The sequence below is a fragment of the Hippopotamus amphibius genome, chromosome 16 (genome assembly GCF_030028045.1).
Source record: "Hippopotamus amphibius kiboko isolate mHipAmp2 chromosome 16, mHipAmp2.hap2, whole genome shotgun sequence".
Classification (NCBI taxonomy): Eukaryota; Metazoa; Chordata; class Mammalia; order Artiodactyla; family Hippopotamidae; genus Hippopotamus; species Hippopotamus amphibius.
In genome coordinates, this window is record NC_080201.1 from 48,059,633 (window position 1) to 48,077,990 (window position 18,358).

Consider the following 18,358-nt stretch of genomic DNA (forward strand, 5'->3'; position numbering starts at 1 on the left):
CACGTGGGCTCAATAGTTGTGACTTGTGGGCTCTAGAGTGCAGGTTCCATATTGTGGCACACGGGCTTCGTTGCTCCGAGGCATGTGGGATCTGCTCTGCGCTGGGGCTCAAACCCATGTCCGCTGCATTGGCAGGCAGATTCTTAACCACTGCACCACCAGGGAAGTCCTTGAACTGATAATTCTTGGTACAACCTTTTAGAAGCAGCCTGAGAAACTGATGAATAGTGATTCGATGGATGGGCATTTTTTTTAAGCAAACACAGAACTTTCATACAAATTGGAAGTATTCTGAACCATAAAACAAATTTCAACAAGTCTCAAGGATTAGAATCATAGGATATGACCATCATAGTAATGATTCAATGAAGAAACATCAATGGATATTAAACCTTTTATGGAGAACAATTATTTTAATAATCTAAAAGCATCTTCCTACATATTACATAACTACAAAGAGAAAAATATTCTTTCCAGTGGAGAAACCTGGAAAACTCCACCTTAATCAGGTCATTAAACTTACCATCACCAATAATAAGATAGTCACATCATGTATTCCTTCACATAATGTCTGAAGAGAGATTAGTATTTGTCAAAAATTCATAAATGCAAAGATGCATATTCTGAACTTAATCATGAGAACACTTAATAAACTCAATTTCAGTAATTCATCACAGTAACAGATAAGAACAAATATTTAGAAAAAGATAAATTTGATAATACTAAAGTAGACACAAATCAGAAAAAGAATGCAGGACTTCCCTGGCAGTCCAGGGGTTAAGACTCCTTGCAGGGGGCACGAGATCAGTCCCTGGTGGGGGAACTAAGAACCCACATGCCACATGGCATGGCCAAAAAATAAAGGTGTACTTTAAAAAAAAGGAGGGGGGGGATGCAAAAGTATTGAATAGGTCATCAGTTTCATATACTGAGAACTTAAAGCACCCCAGCAGAGAACCAGCAAGTGCAGAGAGCAGTGTGGCAGGATCACCATGAGTTATCATGCAAATAGGAATTTGACTCTCCAATATTTAAGCTCCATAAAGGAAACAATCAGAAACTAGGACAGTAAGCTGGGAGATGGGGAAAAAATGACATAGATGGCTTCTGCCTTTCCAGTCTCTTCTTCATCTGCCATCTTATCCACCCTCCAACACCTGAGCTAAGTGAAAGGAGAAGCCCCAGTTGTAAACAATGCTTAAGTAAGTCAGACAAAAAGTGTGGGGAGTAGGGCTAGATTGGGAGTCTGGGATTGACATATACACACTGCTATATTTAAAGCAGACAACCGGGCTTCCCTGGTGGCTCAGTGGTTAAGAATCCACCTGCCAATGCAGGGGACACCGGTTCAAGCCCTGGGCTGGGAAGATCCCATAGTGCCTCGCACTAAGCCTGTGCGCAACTACTGAGCCTGTGCTCTACTACTGAACTTGTGCTCTAGAGCCCACGAGCCACAACTACTGAGCCCATGTACCGCAACTACTAAAGCCCTCACGCCTAGAGCCTGTGCTCTGCAACAAGAGAAGCCACTGCAATAAGAAACCTGCTCACCGCAATGAGGAGCAGCCGCCGCTCACCACTACTAGAGAAAGCCCACGTGCAGCAATGAAGACCCAACACAGCCAAAAATAAAATAATATAAAATAAGAGACAACCAACAAGGGCCTACTGTAAATAATAATTTATTAAAAACAAATGTTTTGCTTTCTATACGTGGTCTGCCCATGATTTCATCCAGGGTCAGAGAAAGTACTTGTTCTACCAAATTTAATGGGACAGTGTTAGATACGAATGAATCTGCCTTAATCTTCCCCCAAGTTGTGATTACTCATTTCAATTCACATATTTCACCCGGACTCCACTGTAGCTGGGAGTTGGCATGCAGCTCCCTGGATTCTACCAGGCACTACCTGAACACTGGAGGTAGAAGAAGCAAGCATAATGGGGTGGTGGCAGCATATCAAGTGGCAGGAGTGACTGGTTCTCCTGAGGCAGCAACGGAAGTTTCTAGCATCCATTCCCTAGAACACTAGGTGATGTGCAGTAGGTAGCAGCAGCAGTTTTCCTTAAACAGCACCACTCAAGCACTGTTAAAGACTCAGATATACTGTTCTTTGATCAGCGCATCTGTGCTGTATCTGGGCCTCTATTCTTACTACTTTTTTTTCTGGATTGTGCAGTCCAAAGGCCTGATTCCTTGGCCTCCTGAAAATTCTCCAGATTACAAAATACCTTTTATTAAATCCATTGCTGCTTAAAATAGAATGGATTTTATCTGCAGTTGTTTGTTTCTATCAGTAAAGAGACATCAGTAAATAATGCATAAAAATGCAACAGCAGGTAAAAATATTAGATTGGCATTTCTCAATAGTTTTAGATCCTACTAAAATAATGTCAATAAAGAAAAAGACAGATGTATCACTGCTTGCATTACTTAGGTGGTACCTCATACTGTGTGTTTGTATGTGTATACCTAAGTGTTGGTTTCCTATTGCTTCTGCAGAACCAGGGAGAAAAGCAGGACTGAAGGGAAAAGACTTCACCTATTTCTGAGATTTGTAAAATTTTAATCAAACAATAAGAGGCCTAATTACTAGCCAGTAGTTGCTACTGTTTTGTATTTTATTTAGTCAAGAAGATTTAAAAGCATAAAAGAAAACTTGGAAAAAATGAGATGAAAGACAATTTAAGAACAAAACCAGAAAACGAGGGCTTCCTAGATGGGGCAGTGGTTAAGAATCCACCTGCCAGTGCAGGGGACACAGGTTTGATCCCTGCTCCAGGAAGATCCCACATGCTGCAGAGCAACTAAGCCCATGAGCCACAACTACTGAGTCTGTGCTTTACAGCCCGTGAGCCACAACTGTTGAGCCCATGTGCTGCAACTACTGAAGCCCACACGCCTAGAGCCCATGCTCCGCAAAAAAGAGAAGCCACGGCAAAAAGGAGCCCCACTCACGGCAACTAAAAAGAAAACTCACGCACAGCAACATAGACCCAACACAGCCAATAAAATGAATGAATGAATGAATAAATGAATAAATTTGGGGGGAAAAATCCCTAAAAAAAAAAAAACAAAACAGAAAACGAGATATTGTATAGCAGAAAGATATTTTAAAACAGGGGTCAACAAAATTTAAAAAATTTAAAACAGGGCTTACAAAAGGTAAGCCAAATGTGGCCTGTTGTTTTTGTGAATACAGTTTTATTGGAATACAGCCATGCCCACTTGCCTTCAGGTCAGGATTTCTCAACTTCAGCACCAGTGACTTTCTGGACCAGATAATTCTGTTGGGGTAGAGGGTAGGGTGGGTAGAATGCTTAGCAGCATCCAAAATGCCAGCAGCAACCTCCTTCATAGCAATAAGAAAAAAATGTCCCTTTTATTGACAAATGTCTCTGCGGGTTAGGGGTAAGGAAGGTAAAATTACCGAGAACCGCTGGTTTATTACGTGTTTTCACAATACAAAGGCAGTAGAGACTATATGCAGTAGAGACCACAAAGTCTAAAATATTTACTGTCTGGCCAATCACAAAGTTTGACTTTTTGTCACAAACAAGAAGATACATGCTAGACTAAGAAAACAAAGTACAAAGTATATGACGAAACAATCTCCTCAACAAAATTTCTACAAATTGCTTTAAAAACTACTCTATTTAACCTATTAAAATGAATAGATTAAAAAAAACAATTCACAGAAATAAAATTCAAATGACTCTTAAGTATGGTAGATGCTCAACTTCACTGACAGCTAAGAAAATGCAAATTGGCACATTTGTTTTTTCATCCAATTTAACAAAAAAGGTTCAGTCCTGGTTGAAGTTAGGTTCAAAATGGATATAAATTCCTGTAGAGTTTAATGGCAAGTTTTATAAAAAAAAAAATAAGGCATCAACTACTACATTTTAAATACACTATGTTGTCAGGCGAGGAATCCAACTGATAGGAATCTACTCACTTCACAGGAAAACAACATGAAACAATACATGTACAGTAAAACTGTACAATAATTGGTAAAAATAACAAACCTGGACTTTCACTGGTAGAACAGGCTCAACATAATGGTTTGTCTTTAAGCATTAGAAGTTTTTAAAAAATTTTATATTGGAGTATAGTTGGTTAACAATGTTGTGCTAGTTTCAGAGGTACAGCAAAGTGATTCAGTTATACATATATCCATTGGTTTTCAGATTCTTTTCCCATATAGGTTATTACAGAATATTGAATAGAGTTCCCTGTACTATACAGTAGGTAGGTCCTTGTTGATTATTTTATATATAGTAGTGTATATATGTTATTCCCATATTAACATATATATTTATTCCCCCCACCCCCGACCTTTCCCCTTTGGTAACCACAAGTTTGTTTTTAAAGTCTGAGTCTGTTTCTGTTTGTTTTAGAAATAAGTTTTTTGTATCATTTTTTTTAGATTCCACATAAGTGATATATTTGCTTCTCTGACTTCACTTAGTACAATCTCATCCATGTTGAATCCATGGCATTATTTTATTTTTTATGGCTGAGTAATATTCTGTTGTATATACATAAAACATCTTCTTTTCCATTCCTCTGTTGGTGGACATTTAGGTTGCTTCCATGTCCTGGCTAATGTAAATAGTGCTGCAATGAACTTTGCGGTGCATGGAGCTTTTCAAATTGTGGTTTTCTCCAGATATATGCCCAGGAGTGGGATTGCTGGATTATATGGTAGCTCTATTTTTAGTTTCTCAAGGAACCCCCATACTGTTCTCCATAGTGGTTGTACCAGTTTACATTCCCATCAACAGTGTAGGAGGGTTCCCTTTTCTCCACACCCTCTCCAGCATTTGTTTGCAGACTTTTTGATGATGGCCATTCTGACTGGTGTGAGGTGATACCTCATTGTAGTTTTGATTTGCATTTCTCTAATAATTAGAGATGTTGAGCATCTTTTCATGTGCTTTTTTATGTAAGCATTTAAAGCTAACTAGCTTCATCTGTAGGTTTCAGCTGGAAGGAAGTCCACTGGTATATTACCAAGTGAGAAAAGGAGGCTGTACTTCAATGTGTCAGCACAATCCCATTCAAACTACACCCCTCCCAGCCAGAACCCCCATCACCAAAATGAAGCTCCAATGTGCATATGAGAGAGTATGGAGAAAAAGATAAAAGGCTTTTGATGTTGGCACTTCAGAAAATAGGTATAGAGAGAGCTCTTTTTTTGTTTTGTTTAAATCTTTGCAGTGTATCTCCCATTTTTGGTAAAAACATGTTACATAAATTTGGTATAGAACTCTCAAGTCTTGAAAATAGACATACGTATACATAGGCAAAAAAATCATTTTTAAAAATTTATTTTTTATTGAAATATAATTGAATTACAATGTTGTGTTAATTGCTGCTGTACAGGAAAGTGACTCAGCTGTACATATATATTTTTCATATTCTTTTCCATTATGATTTATCACAGGATATTGAATATATTTCCCTGTGCTATACAGTTGGATCTTGTTATCCATTCTATAAACCGGTTTGCATCTGCTAATCCCAACTCCCAACCAACCCTCTTCCATCCCCCTCCCCCTTGGCAACCACCAGTCTATAAAGAATCATTTCTTAACATTCATTATAACTATAATATTTATTATAACTCAAAAAATGTTAGAAATTGTAGAGAAAGTATAAAATTTAGTAATCATTTCCCTCTTTTAAAAAATGCTCAAGTTTTTGTTATAAATTGGCTCCAATGGGTTGACTGGTACTTAGCTATGACTGATTTAATGTCACATAATACATATTTATATTAAACTTAAAATATGTAATATTTTTCTAAAGTGTGGGGCAAAGGTGGAATATACCGGATGGTGATTATTCCTAATGCTGTGACTATCTACAGGCCATGAGGTGTGATTAAGTGGACAATGCACTGACCTCACAGCAGCTGCGTATGCATATGCTAACAGTTTACTACTTTCAGTGGATAAATTGTTTTAGTGCCTGGTTTTCAATGTGCAAACACTACATTTATACATCACATTTTTTACAATCTGACAGGTCAAGTCATGAACCATTTTATTCTAGACACCCCCACCCCAACACACACACACCATTTTCTTTTAATAGGCTGCTAGATTTGACTTGCTTTTCAATTGGAACAGTCATATACCATGAGTACAATGGATTATTTTTATACCTGATTTGATCTGGATGCTGTCCTTTTCCAAATTTGGTATAGGGGTTATGCTAGCCTCATAGCTGATATACTCTTTATAGCTTAAAGAGTTAGATTTTTTCTGTAAGTTACTCTAGTAGTAGCGGAATTATATGGTGTAGCTCTTTAGTTTTTTTCTTGGTTCTTACTATATTCAGGAAAATACTTTTCCTGGATTTCAGACATACTAAAAAAAATTGAATATAAACATATACTGTAAGATAGTAAATGTAAACAGACATTTCCTATATCTTAACAAATCAGTCATATGTTTAAGAAAATACTTAAGAAAATAATGCTTCTTCCATAATTTCATCTATACTATAAAAAGATGAATATAAACATTTCCTCATCTTACTAAAAGTGAATAAACGTGTATATGTATATGAAAATATTTTTTTCCAGGACTTGGATATATAAAGTTGAATATAAACTTAGGCATGGAATTTATTTCACACCCATCCATGCCCACAGCAGTTCTGAATTGTGTCTTTGGAATTTTTCATCAGCTCAACAATGTCAATCTATCACTTGTGCCAATCTCAGTTTCTTGCCTCCCCTGGTTGCAAAATGGCCATAATTCCAGGTATCTCACAGACATAGAGACACGCATCCTGTATATAGGAAGATCACTTCCTCCTATTTTGTTAGTAAAAATGATTTAACTGAAGCTCACCTACAGACTTTTGCTTAGATCTGCTGTGGCCAGGACTATTACACACATGGCCAGATGCAAAGCAATTAGGAGGGCAAATATCTGGCATTTAGACTTAGGTGGACAGCAGGCAATCCTGGCGAAGGGGGAATGGTTAATACCAGTGGACAGGCAACCAACAGTGTCTGCCACAACAGTATTGCCTTATTTCTTCATCTCCTTCATTTCTGTCGTTACATACCCTTTATCACTTATGATGCTCGAGTTTCTTCTTTCTAGGGTGCAATCTTTTTCACTTCAAAAAGTTTTCAAGGTGTTTTTTGTTTTCTGGGCTTTGCACTTATTTTGTTAGAGCTTCAACATACCAGCACTGGATGCTTATTCATTCACTCTCTCATTCCTCTGATCAACAAATGCTTACTGGGAACCTACTAGGAATAGGCAGTGCACTAAGTATAATGACATGAGAATGAATCCTCGCTTTTAATTGTCCCTGTTTTCTACACATATTGAAACAAGTTGAATTCCCTCAGAGTAAAGCTTTTGTTGCATCCTACAAATTTTAACAGGAAGTTGCCTTGATTTCCTTTTTTAAAAATATTTACTTATTTATTTATTTATGGCTGTGTTGGGTCTTCTTGCTGCACACAGACTTTTCTCTAGTTGCGGTGAGCAGGGGCTACTCTTCGTTGCGATGTGCGGGCTTCTCATTGTGGTGGCTTTTCTTGTCGCGGAACACGAGCTCTAGATGCTTGGGCTTCAATAGTTGCAGCACACAGGCTCAGCAGTTGTGGTGAATGGACTTAATTGCTCTGTGGCATGTGGGATCTTCCCGGACCAAGGATTGAATCCATGTTCCCTGCACTGGCAGGTGGATTCTTAATCACTGTGCCACTTCCAGGGAAGGCCCTTGATTTCCTTTTTAATGTAAAAACTATTTATACAGGTATCTTAAATTTCCTTGTAGAGAAATGGATTTCGACTGAGGCTTTATTTCCTAATTCACTAGAAGACAGGCCAAAGATCGTGGCATATATATCTTGTTTTTCGGAAGGTCTTAAAAAAAAAAATCATGTCAATCTTCCCTCTGACATCACAGCAACCCACATTTACTCTACTGGGGTTCTTTACATCATGAATCCCCTAATGGGGAAAAGAGCAACCTATGAAAAGCTTCAGTTTTAAAATTTTTCTCCAGAAGGAATTAGCTAACATCCCATAAAGAAAGATCATGTAAGATGTTCATATAGTCACTGCACACATAAGGCCTTCCCCTCATATCTCTAATTCACAATTAGGAAAACAAAAGTAAGACTAAAGCAGCTCTTATTTAACACACTTTCAATACGAGGCAAACACTATTCTAAAAGATACAATGTACACAATGCTACTAAGAAATATGGTGCTAATATTACTAATTGATAAATGAGAGAATTTGGTTAAGTAATTAGCCCTATAAGAAATGAGTAATAATGGGGCAGTCAAGTAAACACTAAATATTGGTTACATCCTTTCCCGCTCTGATGCAGTTCAGGTTAATTTCAGAGAATGAGCTTACAAATATTTAACAAGAGCTGAATGGAATGGAAGGATCTCCATTTTTAACAATGTAGCCTTTAATACAAATTATCAGATGAATAACTAGTTAGCTAAAGCAAACTGGTGTTTCATATATGTATATTTATGACTCCTGATTTCCCATAAGGCCTAAAGACCCTTGATGTTGCGAAAAGATAGAATGATTAATGTCTTTAACAAATTCAATGCCTTTCTAAGCCTTCCCACTTTCCTTATATTCATGGAGTTTTTTACTTTTTCACCAATTGAACTCTGATGTCTAATAAATTCTGAAACACAAATACACCTTTCCCAATTCCTAGCATTTATAAGATTTCTCATTAGTAACAAATGTTAAGTTCTGGCCCTTAAAGGCGTCACATCCATAGTATAAACTCTGATATTAAGTTGCTGTCCTTAACACTTTCCCACATTCCTTACAATTACAGGGGTTTTTGTTTGTGTTTTACTACTATGAATTTCCAGGTGTCAGTCAAACTTCGAGGCTTCCCATATGCCTTCATTCACTCCTCTGTCCTGTATGAGTTCTCTGATGTTGACTAAGGTGTGAGCCACGAATAAAAGCTTTCCCACATTCCTTACATTCATAGGGTTTCTCACCAGTATGAATTTTCTGGTGTCGACTAAGTTCTGAGCCACGACCAAAGGCCTTCCCACATTCCTTACACTCATAGGGCTTTTCACCACTATGACTTCTCTCGTGATGAGTAAGTTCTGACCTTCGAATAAAAGCCTTCCCACATTCCTTACATTTATGGGGTCTCTCACCAGTGTGCACTTTTTGATGTCGGATAAGTTCTGTGCTACAAGTAAAGGCCATTTCACATTCCCTACATTTATAAGGTTTCTCACCCGTGTGAGCTCTCTGATGTCTGGTAAGTTCTGAGCCACGGCGAAAGGACTTCCCACATTGCTTACATTTATATGGCTTCTCACCAGTATGAACACTCTGATGTCGGACAAGATGTGAATCAGAGATAAAAGCTTTCCCACATTCCTTACATTTATGAGGTTTCTCACCAGTATGAATTCTTTGATGTAGGTTCAGTTGTGAGGCACAACTATATACCTTCCCACATTCCTTACATTCATAGCGTCTCTCACCAGTATGAATGATCTGATGAAGACTAAGTTGTGTGTCATAACGAAAAGCTTTCCCACATTCCTTACACTTATGGGGTTTCTCACCAGTATGGATTCTCTGATGTCGAAGAAGGTGTGAGGGACGGGTAAAGGCTTTCCCACACTCCTTACATTCATAGTATTTCTCATCAGTATGAATTCTCTGATGTAAATTAAGTTGTGAGGTAGATGGAAATGCCTTTCCACACTCTGTACACTTAAAGGGTTTCTCACCTATATGAATCCTTTGATGTTTACTAAGTTGTGAGTTAGAATGAAAGGCTTTCCCACATTCCTTACATTTATGAGGTTTCTCAGCAGCATTAGTGCTCTTAGATTTAGTAATTTGAGAGTCACGAATAAAGGCACATTTCTTATTTTCATCACTTTTTTTGCTTTCATGAATTCTCTGATGCTTAATCAAGTCTGACCTACTATTAAAGGCTTTCCCACACTCTCCACATTTAGAGTCTTTTTCCTTATTATGACTTCTTTCATGTTGACCAGAGTGTGATTGGTTCCTGAAAGTCTTACGTTCCTTGGAGTCACAGGATTTTGCTCCAGTGTGAGTTGTCTGAGGTGCTCTATTATCTGTGCGCTGAATGGAAGTGAATCTTTCTTTGGAGGTTATTATGGCTTGTTTGAAACGTTCTTCCTGTAGCCTCTCCAAGTGGCATCTGAGTTCTCTGTTTCTGACTCTAGTGCACTCAAGGTTAGAGCCTGTATGTCTTTTTGTTATCTCCCTTTGCAATGACTGAATTTCACAGCTGTCCTCCTTTAGAGTTACAGTCTTGGTATCTCTTCTAGACTCCCAGTCTGTAAGATAACAAAGAAAACAGCGGGTATTTTCATGTTGCAAGAGAAAGGAAAGTTCTAAGGTAGAAACAACAAACTAAAAATAGTGAATAATTTAAATTGCTCTTAACACTGCATTGCAATTTGAAGGAAAAAAAGGGGGTTGGGGAATAAGAATAGAGAAAATGAGGGGAGCTTGTGAAGGTGAAGAACCACCTCCTCTGAGAATCAGAATCAGCTAAGGAACTTGTTAAAAATATAATGTCCAGGAACCAACCAAGTGAGAATCTAAAGGAGTAGGACATTATCTAATAGCAAGTCCTCTCATCTCTAGCCTCAAATATATCCAGTTTTTGACTACTTCTACTAGTATTTCTAGTAGTGATCATCTTGTCCAAAGCCATCCTTCACCAAGATTAACAAAACACTATCCTGATGTATCTCCGTGCTTCCTCCTAATATTCCATACCCAACACAGTAGCTAGAGTATTGTCAAAATAAGCTAGATCATGCCATTGTTCTCAAAATTCTCCACTGGATTTCCCTCTCATGCAGAGTAAAAGTTAAAATCCTCCTATGATCTACAGGGCCATCCCTGAACTTCTCCTGCACTACCTCTTTCTGATCTCACTGCCTATCCCCTCACTTTAGCTAAGGAGGCAGGCAGTGTTCCAGCTCCCTAACCAACTAAATATGTTCAAACTTGTCAAGCACACCTCTCCTTCAAAATCTCTGCCTGCAAATATCTTCCCTAAGATATCAATATGGCTTGTTCAATTACTTCGTTCTGACCTCTATGCAAATGTCAACTTAAGAGACCATTATCTTTTTTTTTTTTTTGGCCACGCCCTGCAGCTTGTGGAATCTCAGTTTTCCAACCAGGGATTGAACCCTAGCAGTGAAAGCATGAGTCTTAACCACTGGGAAACCTGGGAATTCCCCAAGAGACTACACTTTATGAAACAGGACCCTCTTCACTATTTTTTTGCACTGCAGGTCATTTTATCTATTTCTCCAACATTATTATGAAAACTTTCAAACATACATAAAAATGAAAAGAACTGGACAGTGAACCCCCATATTCCCACGAGCTAGATTCAACAATAAACATTTGGCTCTACTTGCCTTGTCACACATCTACCCCTCCATCTATCAATCCATCTTGCAAACATCAGCATACTTCACCCCTAAACTCAGATGATATTTTAACTTGTTTACTTCTATATTGTCTGCCCACCCTTCACTGTACCTGCACAGAGTAAATACTCAACTGTCTGGTGAATGAAGGGCCATTGGTATTCTTATTAATCTCCCTCACTGATTCTAAGACAACTCAAGGTGCAGGACTCACTGTTTAAATACAATGCCTTTCCCCTGCACTTGCAATAAAATACAAAATTCTTCACCAGGCCTGCAAAACTCTGCAGTATCTGGCCGCTGCTTTCCTATTCATCTTTATTTTGAGGTGCTCTCACCTTCACTCACCATGAGCTCACTATACTGGTCTCCAATTGACTCCCATTATCATGCCAATTACTTTCTCATCTTAGACCCTTTCAGGAAATGTTTAACTCTCTGTTCCAGGATTTTAGCATGGCCAGCTTCTCTCACTCTAAGTATCTTAATTTTCTGTCATATATCCTGTTCTTTGCCCTCATAATCTTTTTCTCAACTCTGGAATTACATATTTGTTCATCAGGTTATCTACTGGTATAATTTCTCCCAAAGTGGCCTAGAACTAACATAATACTTATTTTACTCTGTGATATAATCAAACCCCAGCACACAGTTCAATTAATGTTAAATAAACTAATCACTAGATTATGGATTTCAGACAGAAATAAAGAGAAATATGCTAAAGATAATGAGATTAGGAGAGTGACCTGAGATTCAGTTACCACTCCATGCTTTAATTATTTAACAGGTGACAGAGGTGTCTTCCTGCCTCTGATCCCTCCCAGCTTCAATATGCTCTCCCTACATCACTTCCCTTGCATATGGCAGTTAATGCATAAGCAAGCCAGTGCCATCAGAGTAAATCTGTACATGTGCCTACACAAGTGTCCTAGAAAATTGAGTTTTATACACACCAATAAAAATCTTATGTAATCCTACTCAATAACAACCCAATAAAAAAATGGGCTGAACAACATCATTCTCAATGGTGAAAAACTGAAAGCATTTCCTCTAAGACCAGGAACAAGACAAGGGTGCCCACATTCACCACTATTATTCAACATAGTTTTGGAAGTTTTAGCCACAGCAATCGGAAGAAAAAGAAAAGGAATCCAAATTGGAAAAGAAGTAAAACTGCCAGTTTGCAGATGACATGACACTATACATAGAAAATCCTAAAAATGCCACCAGAAAACTACTAGAGCTAACCAATGAATCTGGTGAAGTAGCAGGATACAAAATTAATGCACAGGACTTCTTAGGTGGCACAGTGGTAGGGGAGTCTGCCTGCCAATGCAGGGGACACGGGTTCGAGCCCTGCTCTGGGAAGATTCCACATGCCATGGAGCAACTAAGCCCGTGCGCCACAACTACTAAGCCTGTGCTCTAGAGTCCATGAGCCACAGCTCTTGAGCCCATGTGCTGCAACTACTGAAGCCCACGCACCTAGGGCCCATGCTCCACAACAGGAGAGGCCACTACAATGGGGAGCCCATGCACCACAATTAAGAGTAGCCCCTGCTCGCAGCAACTAGAGAAAGCCCATGTGTAGCAACGAAGACCCAACGCAGCCAATAAATAAATAAAATAAATAAATTTATAAAAAAAAAATACACAGAAATCTCTTGCATTCCTATATACTAACAATGAAAAATCAGAAAGAGAAATTAAGAAAACACTCCCATTTACCACTGCAACAAAAAGAATAAAATACCTAGGAATAAACCTACCTAAGGAGGCAAAAGACCTATATGCAGAAAACTATAAGACACTGATGAAAGAAATCAAAGATACAAACAGATGGAGAGACATACCATGTTCTGGGATTGGAAGAATTGACATTGTGAAAATGACTATACTACCAGAAGCAATCTACAGATTCAATGTAATCCCTATCAAATTACCAATGGCATATTTCACAGAACTAGAATAAAAAATTTCACAATCTGTATGGAAACACAAAAGACACCAAATAGCCAAAGCAATCTTGAGAAAGAAAAATGGAGCTGGAAGAATCAGGCTGCTTGACTTCAGACTATACTACAAAGCTAAAGTAATCAAGACAGTATGCTACTGGCACAAAAACAGATATACAGATCAATAGAACAGGATAGAAAGCCCAGAGATAAACCCATGCACATATGGTCACCTTATCTTTGACAAAAGAGGCAAGCATATACAATGGAGACAAGACAGCCTCTTTGATAAGTGGTGCTGGGAAAACTGGACAGCTACATGTAAAAAAATGAACTTGGGATACTTCCTAACACCATGCACAAAAATAAACTCAAAATGGATTAAAGACCTAAATGTAAGGCCAGACACTATAAAACTCTTAGAGGAAATATAGGCAGAACTCTATGACATAAATCACAGCAAGATCCTTTTCGACCCAACTCCTAGAGTAATGGAAATAAAAACAAAAATAAATAAATGAGACCTAATGAAACTTAAAAGCTTTTGCAAAGCAAAGGAAACTATAAACAAGATGAAAAGACAGCCCTCAGAATGGGAGAAAATACTTGCAAATGGAGCAACTGACAAAGGATTAATCCCCAAAATACATAAATAGCTCATGCAGCTCAGTATCAAAATAACAAACAACCCAATCCAAAAATAAACAGATCTAAATAGACATTTCTCCAGAGAAGAAAGATGGCCAACAAACACACAAAAAGATGCTCAACATCACTAATCATTAGAGAAATGCAAATCAAAGCCACAATGAGGTATTACCTCACACTGGTCAGAATGGCCATCATCAAAAAATCTAGAAACAATAAATGCTGGAGAGGGTGTGGAGAAAAGGGAACCCTCCTGCACTGTTGGTGGGAATGTAAATTGACATAGCCACTATGGAGAACAGTATGGAGATTCCTTAGAAAACTAAAAATAGAACTATCATATGACCAGCAATCCCACTACTGGGCATATATCCTGAGAAAACCATAATTCAAAAAGATACATGTACCACAATCTTCATTGCAGCACTATTTACAATAGCCAGGACATGAAAGCAACCTAAATGTCCATTGACAGATGAATGGATAAAGATGTGGCACATATATACAATGGAATATTACTCAGCCATAAAAAGGAATGACACTGAGTTATTTGTAGTGAGGTGGTTGGACTTAGAGTCTGTCATACAGAGTGAAATAAGTCAGAAAGAGAAATATAGTGTATGCTAACACATATATGGAATCTAGAAGAAAGATACTGATGAACCTAGTGGCAGGGTAGGAATAAAGACGCAGATGTAAAGAACGAACTTGAGGACACAGGGTGGGGAGGGGAGGCTGGGACATAGTGAAAGAGTAGCACTGACATATATATAGTGCCAAATGTAAGATAGATAGCTAGTGGGAAGCTGCTGCATAGCTCAGGGAGATCAGCTCAGTGCTTTGTGATGACCTAGAGGTGTGAGATAGGGAGGGTGGGAGGAAGGCTCAAGAGGCAGGGGATATATCCAATAAAGATGTATAATAAGACAAAAAAAATGGAATAAAGACCTCAGCAGACATACAGATGGCCAACAGGCACATGAAAAGATGCTCAACATCACTAATTATTAAAGAAATACAAATCAAAACTACAATGAGGTACTATCTCACACCAGTCAGAATGGCTATCATCAAAAAGTCTACAAGTAACAAATGCTGGAGAGGATGTGGAGAAAAGGGAACCCTCCTATATTGCTGGTGTGAATGTAAATTGGCACAGCCACTGCGGAAAACAGTATGAAAGTTCCTCAAAAAGCTAAAAATAGAGTTGCCATGTGATCTAACAATCCCATTCCTGGGCATATACCCCTTGAAAACTATAATTCAAAAAGATGCATGCACCCCAATGTTCAATGCAGCATTATTTACAATAGTCAAGACATGGAAACAACCTAAATGTCCATCAACAGAGGAATGAGCAAAGAAGATGTGGTACATATGTACAATGAAGTACTACTCAGCCATAAAGAAGAAGGAAATAATGCCTATCCATGTTGTTGCAACATGGATGGACCTAGAGATTATCATACTAAATGAAGTCAGAGAAAGACAAATGCCATATATTGCTTATATGTGGAATCTAAGATATGACACGAATCTATCTTTGAAACAGAAACAGACTCATGGACATAGAGAACAGACTTATGGTTGACAAAGGGGAGGTGGGGGAGGGATGGATTGGGAGTTCAGGATTAACAGAGGCAAACTATTATATAGAGACTGAATAAGGTCCAAGGTCCCACTGTATAGCACAGGGAACTATATTCAATATCCTGGGATAAACCATAATGGAAAAGAATATGAAAAATAGTATGTACATATATGTATAACCGAATCACTTGCTGTACAGTAGAAATTAACACAACATTGTAAATCAACTATACTTCAGTAAAAAAAAGCAAGCTTCAATAACTATACTATTATCAGACAAAACAGACTTTAAGACAAAACTTATAACTAGACACAAAGGACATTTTATAATTTACAATTTTATAATTATTATATAATGATAAGGTCAATCCATCAGGAAATTATAGAACAGTTGTAAGTATATATGTGCCTAATAACAGAGCCCCAAAATACGAGGGTGAGTCAAAAATTATCCACCCTCTGGCTGTAGAATTTATAGAAGTTTTAATATAACCAGAGTGCAGATAATTTTTGACTCAGCCTCATACATGGAAGCAAAAACTGACAGAATTAAAGGGAAAAACAGATAATTCAACAGACTGAAGACTCTGATGCTCTACTACACACACACACACACACATATATTTTTGGCCATGCTGCATGGCATGTGGGATATTACTTCCCTGACCACGGATTGAACCCATGACCCCTGCAGTCTTGACCAGTGGATCGCCAGGGAAGTCCTGATGCTCTACTTTCAATAATACATAGGTCAACTTGCCAGAATATCAACAAGGAAACAGAAAAACACAGCTTAAATAACGAGTGAGTCAAAAAAGAAATTACAAAATACTTTTGAGCTTGAATGAAACGAAAATTCAACATACCATAACTCCTGGGATATAGTTAAATTTAAAGCAGGTCTTAAAGGGAAATGTACAGCTTAAAATGCCTATATTAAAACCAAGAAAGATCTCAAATCCATAATCTAACTTATACACCTTAAGGAACTAAAGAAAAGCAAACTAAACTGAAAGATATCAGAAGGAAGGAAATAATAAAGAGGGAAGATAGACAAAATATTTTTTAAAAATAGAGAAAATCAACATAAGTTGGTTCTTTGAAAAGATCAACAGAACAGACAACCTTTAGCTAGAATGACTAAGGGAAAAAGAGAGAACACTCACACTAATACCAGGAATGAAAGAGGGGATATTACTACCAACGTGACAGAAATAAAAAGGATTATAAGGGAATACTATGAACAGCTATATGCAACAAATTAGACAACTTAGATGAAATGGACAAATTCCTAGACAACTACCAAAACTGGCTCAAGAGGAAAGAGAACACCTGAATAGACTTATAACAAAGAGATTAAACAGTAATTTAAAAACTTTCCCACAGGACTTCCTAGGTGGCGCAGTGGTTAAGAATCTACCTGTCAATACAGGGGACACAGGTTTGAGCCCTGTTCTGGGAAGATTCCACATGCCGTGGAGCAACTAAACCCGTGAACCACAATTACTGAGCCCATGTGCCGCAACTATTGAAGCCCACACACCTAGAGCCTGTGCTCCACAACAAGAGAAGCCACTACAGTGAGGAGCCCGTGCACCACAATGAAGAGTAGCCCCTGCTCGCATCAACTAGAGAAAGCCCGTGTGTAGCAACGAAGACCCAACGCAGCCAATAAATAAAATAAATTTATTAAAAAAAAAACAACAAAAATCTTCCCGCAAAGAAAAATCCAGGACCACATGGCTTCACTGCTGAATTCTACTAAATACTTAAGGAAAACAATACAAATCCTTCACAAAAACTTCCAAAAAACAGAAGAGGAGGGATTACTTCCCAATTAATTCTGAGGCTACTACTACCCTGATAACAAAACCAGAAAAAGGCATCACAAGAAAACTATACATCAATATCCCTTATTTAATATAGACACAAAAATCCTCAACAAATAAAACTAAATCCACTAAGAAAGAAGCCAGTCACAAAAAATTATGTATTGTGTGATTTCATTAATATGAAATGTCTAGAATAGCCAACTCTATAGACAGAAAGTAGATTAGTGGTTGCCTAGGGCTGGGTGTGGAGAGTGACTGCTAATGGGTAAGGGATTTCATTTTGGGGTGAGGAAAATGTTTTAAAATTAGACTGTTGTCATGGTTACAAAAGTCTGAATATACTAAAAACCAAGAACTATATACTTTATTTTTTCTTTTTTGTGGCTCACGGGATCTAGAGCATAGGCTCAGTTTTTGTGGCATCTTCCCAGACCAGGGAATCAAACCCGTGTCCCCTGCACTGGCAGGCGGGTTCCCAACCAACCACCACACCACCAGGCAAGTCCCAAGAATTATATACTTTAAATGAATGAATTTTATGATATGCCAGTTATATTTCAATAGAGCTGTTTTAAAAAGTCAGGACAAAACTGGACCCAAAGTGCAGGGAAAATGGTTATCTCATGGGAAGGAGGAAGGCACTTCCTTCCTGAAATCACAGCAAATATGAGGAAGGGTAGCAAGAAAGTGGTAAGTGGAATGAAAATTTGGGGGCTCATGCTGAAACATCCTTACTTTCTTCTCCAGATCTCAGGCTTTTCAGAGAGCTTTCCTATCAACATCTCAGAAGTGCTGCCTGCCTTCTCACAGACCAGGTGGGTAACTACCTGCCATGGCCTTCCCCATATGAGTAAC

General features: G+C 38.2%; 2 protein-coding genes across 5 annotated transcripts in view; one reads left to right on the forward strand and one right to left on the reverse strand.

The window, feature by feature from the left end:
* Window positions 1-18,358, forward strand: part of LOC130838808 (zinc finger protein 14 homolog) — a 71,833-nt gene that overhangs the window by 48,588 nt on the left and 4,887 nt on the right. For both annotated transcript variants that reach the window (XM_057712418.1, XM_057712419.1), the window contains exon 6: window positions 18,251-18,318. In XM_057712418.1, the coding sequence (XP_057568401.1) occupies window positions 18,251-18,318 (68 nt within the window). The remainder of the gene's footprint in view (window positions 1-18,250; window positions 18,319-18,358) is intronic.
* Window positions 5,124-18,358, reverse strand: part of LOC130838813 (zinc finger protein 568-like) — a 37,400-nt gene continuing 24,165 nt past the window's right edge. For all 3 annotated transcript variants that reach the window (XM_057712444.1, XM_057712443.1, XM_057712445.1), the window contains one exon: window positions 5,124-10,362. In XM_057712444.1, coding sequence (XP_057568427.1) covers window positions 8,924-10,362 — 1,439 coding nt within the window. In that variant the 3' untranslated portion in view covers window positions 5,124-8,923. The remainder of the gene's footprint in view (window positions 10,363-18,358) is intronic.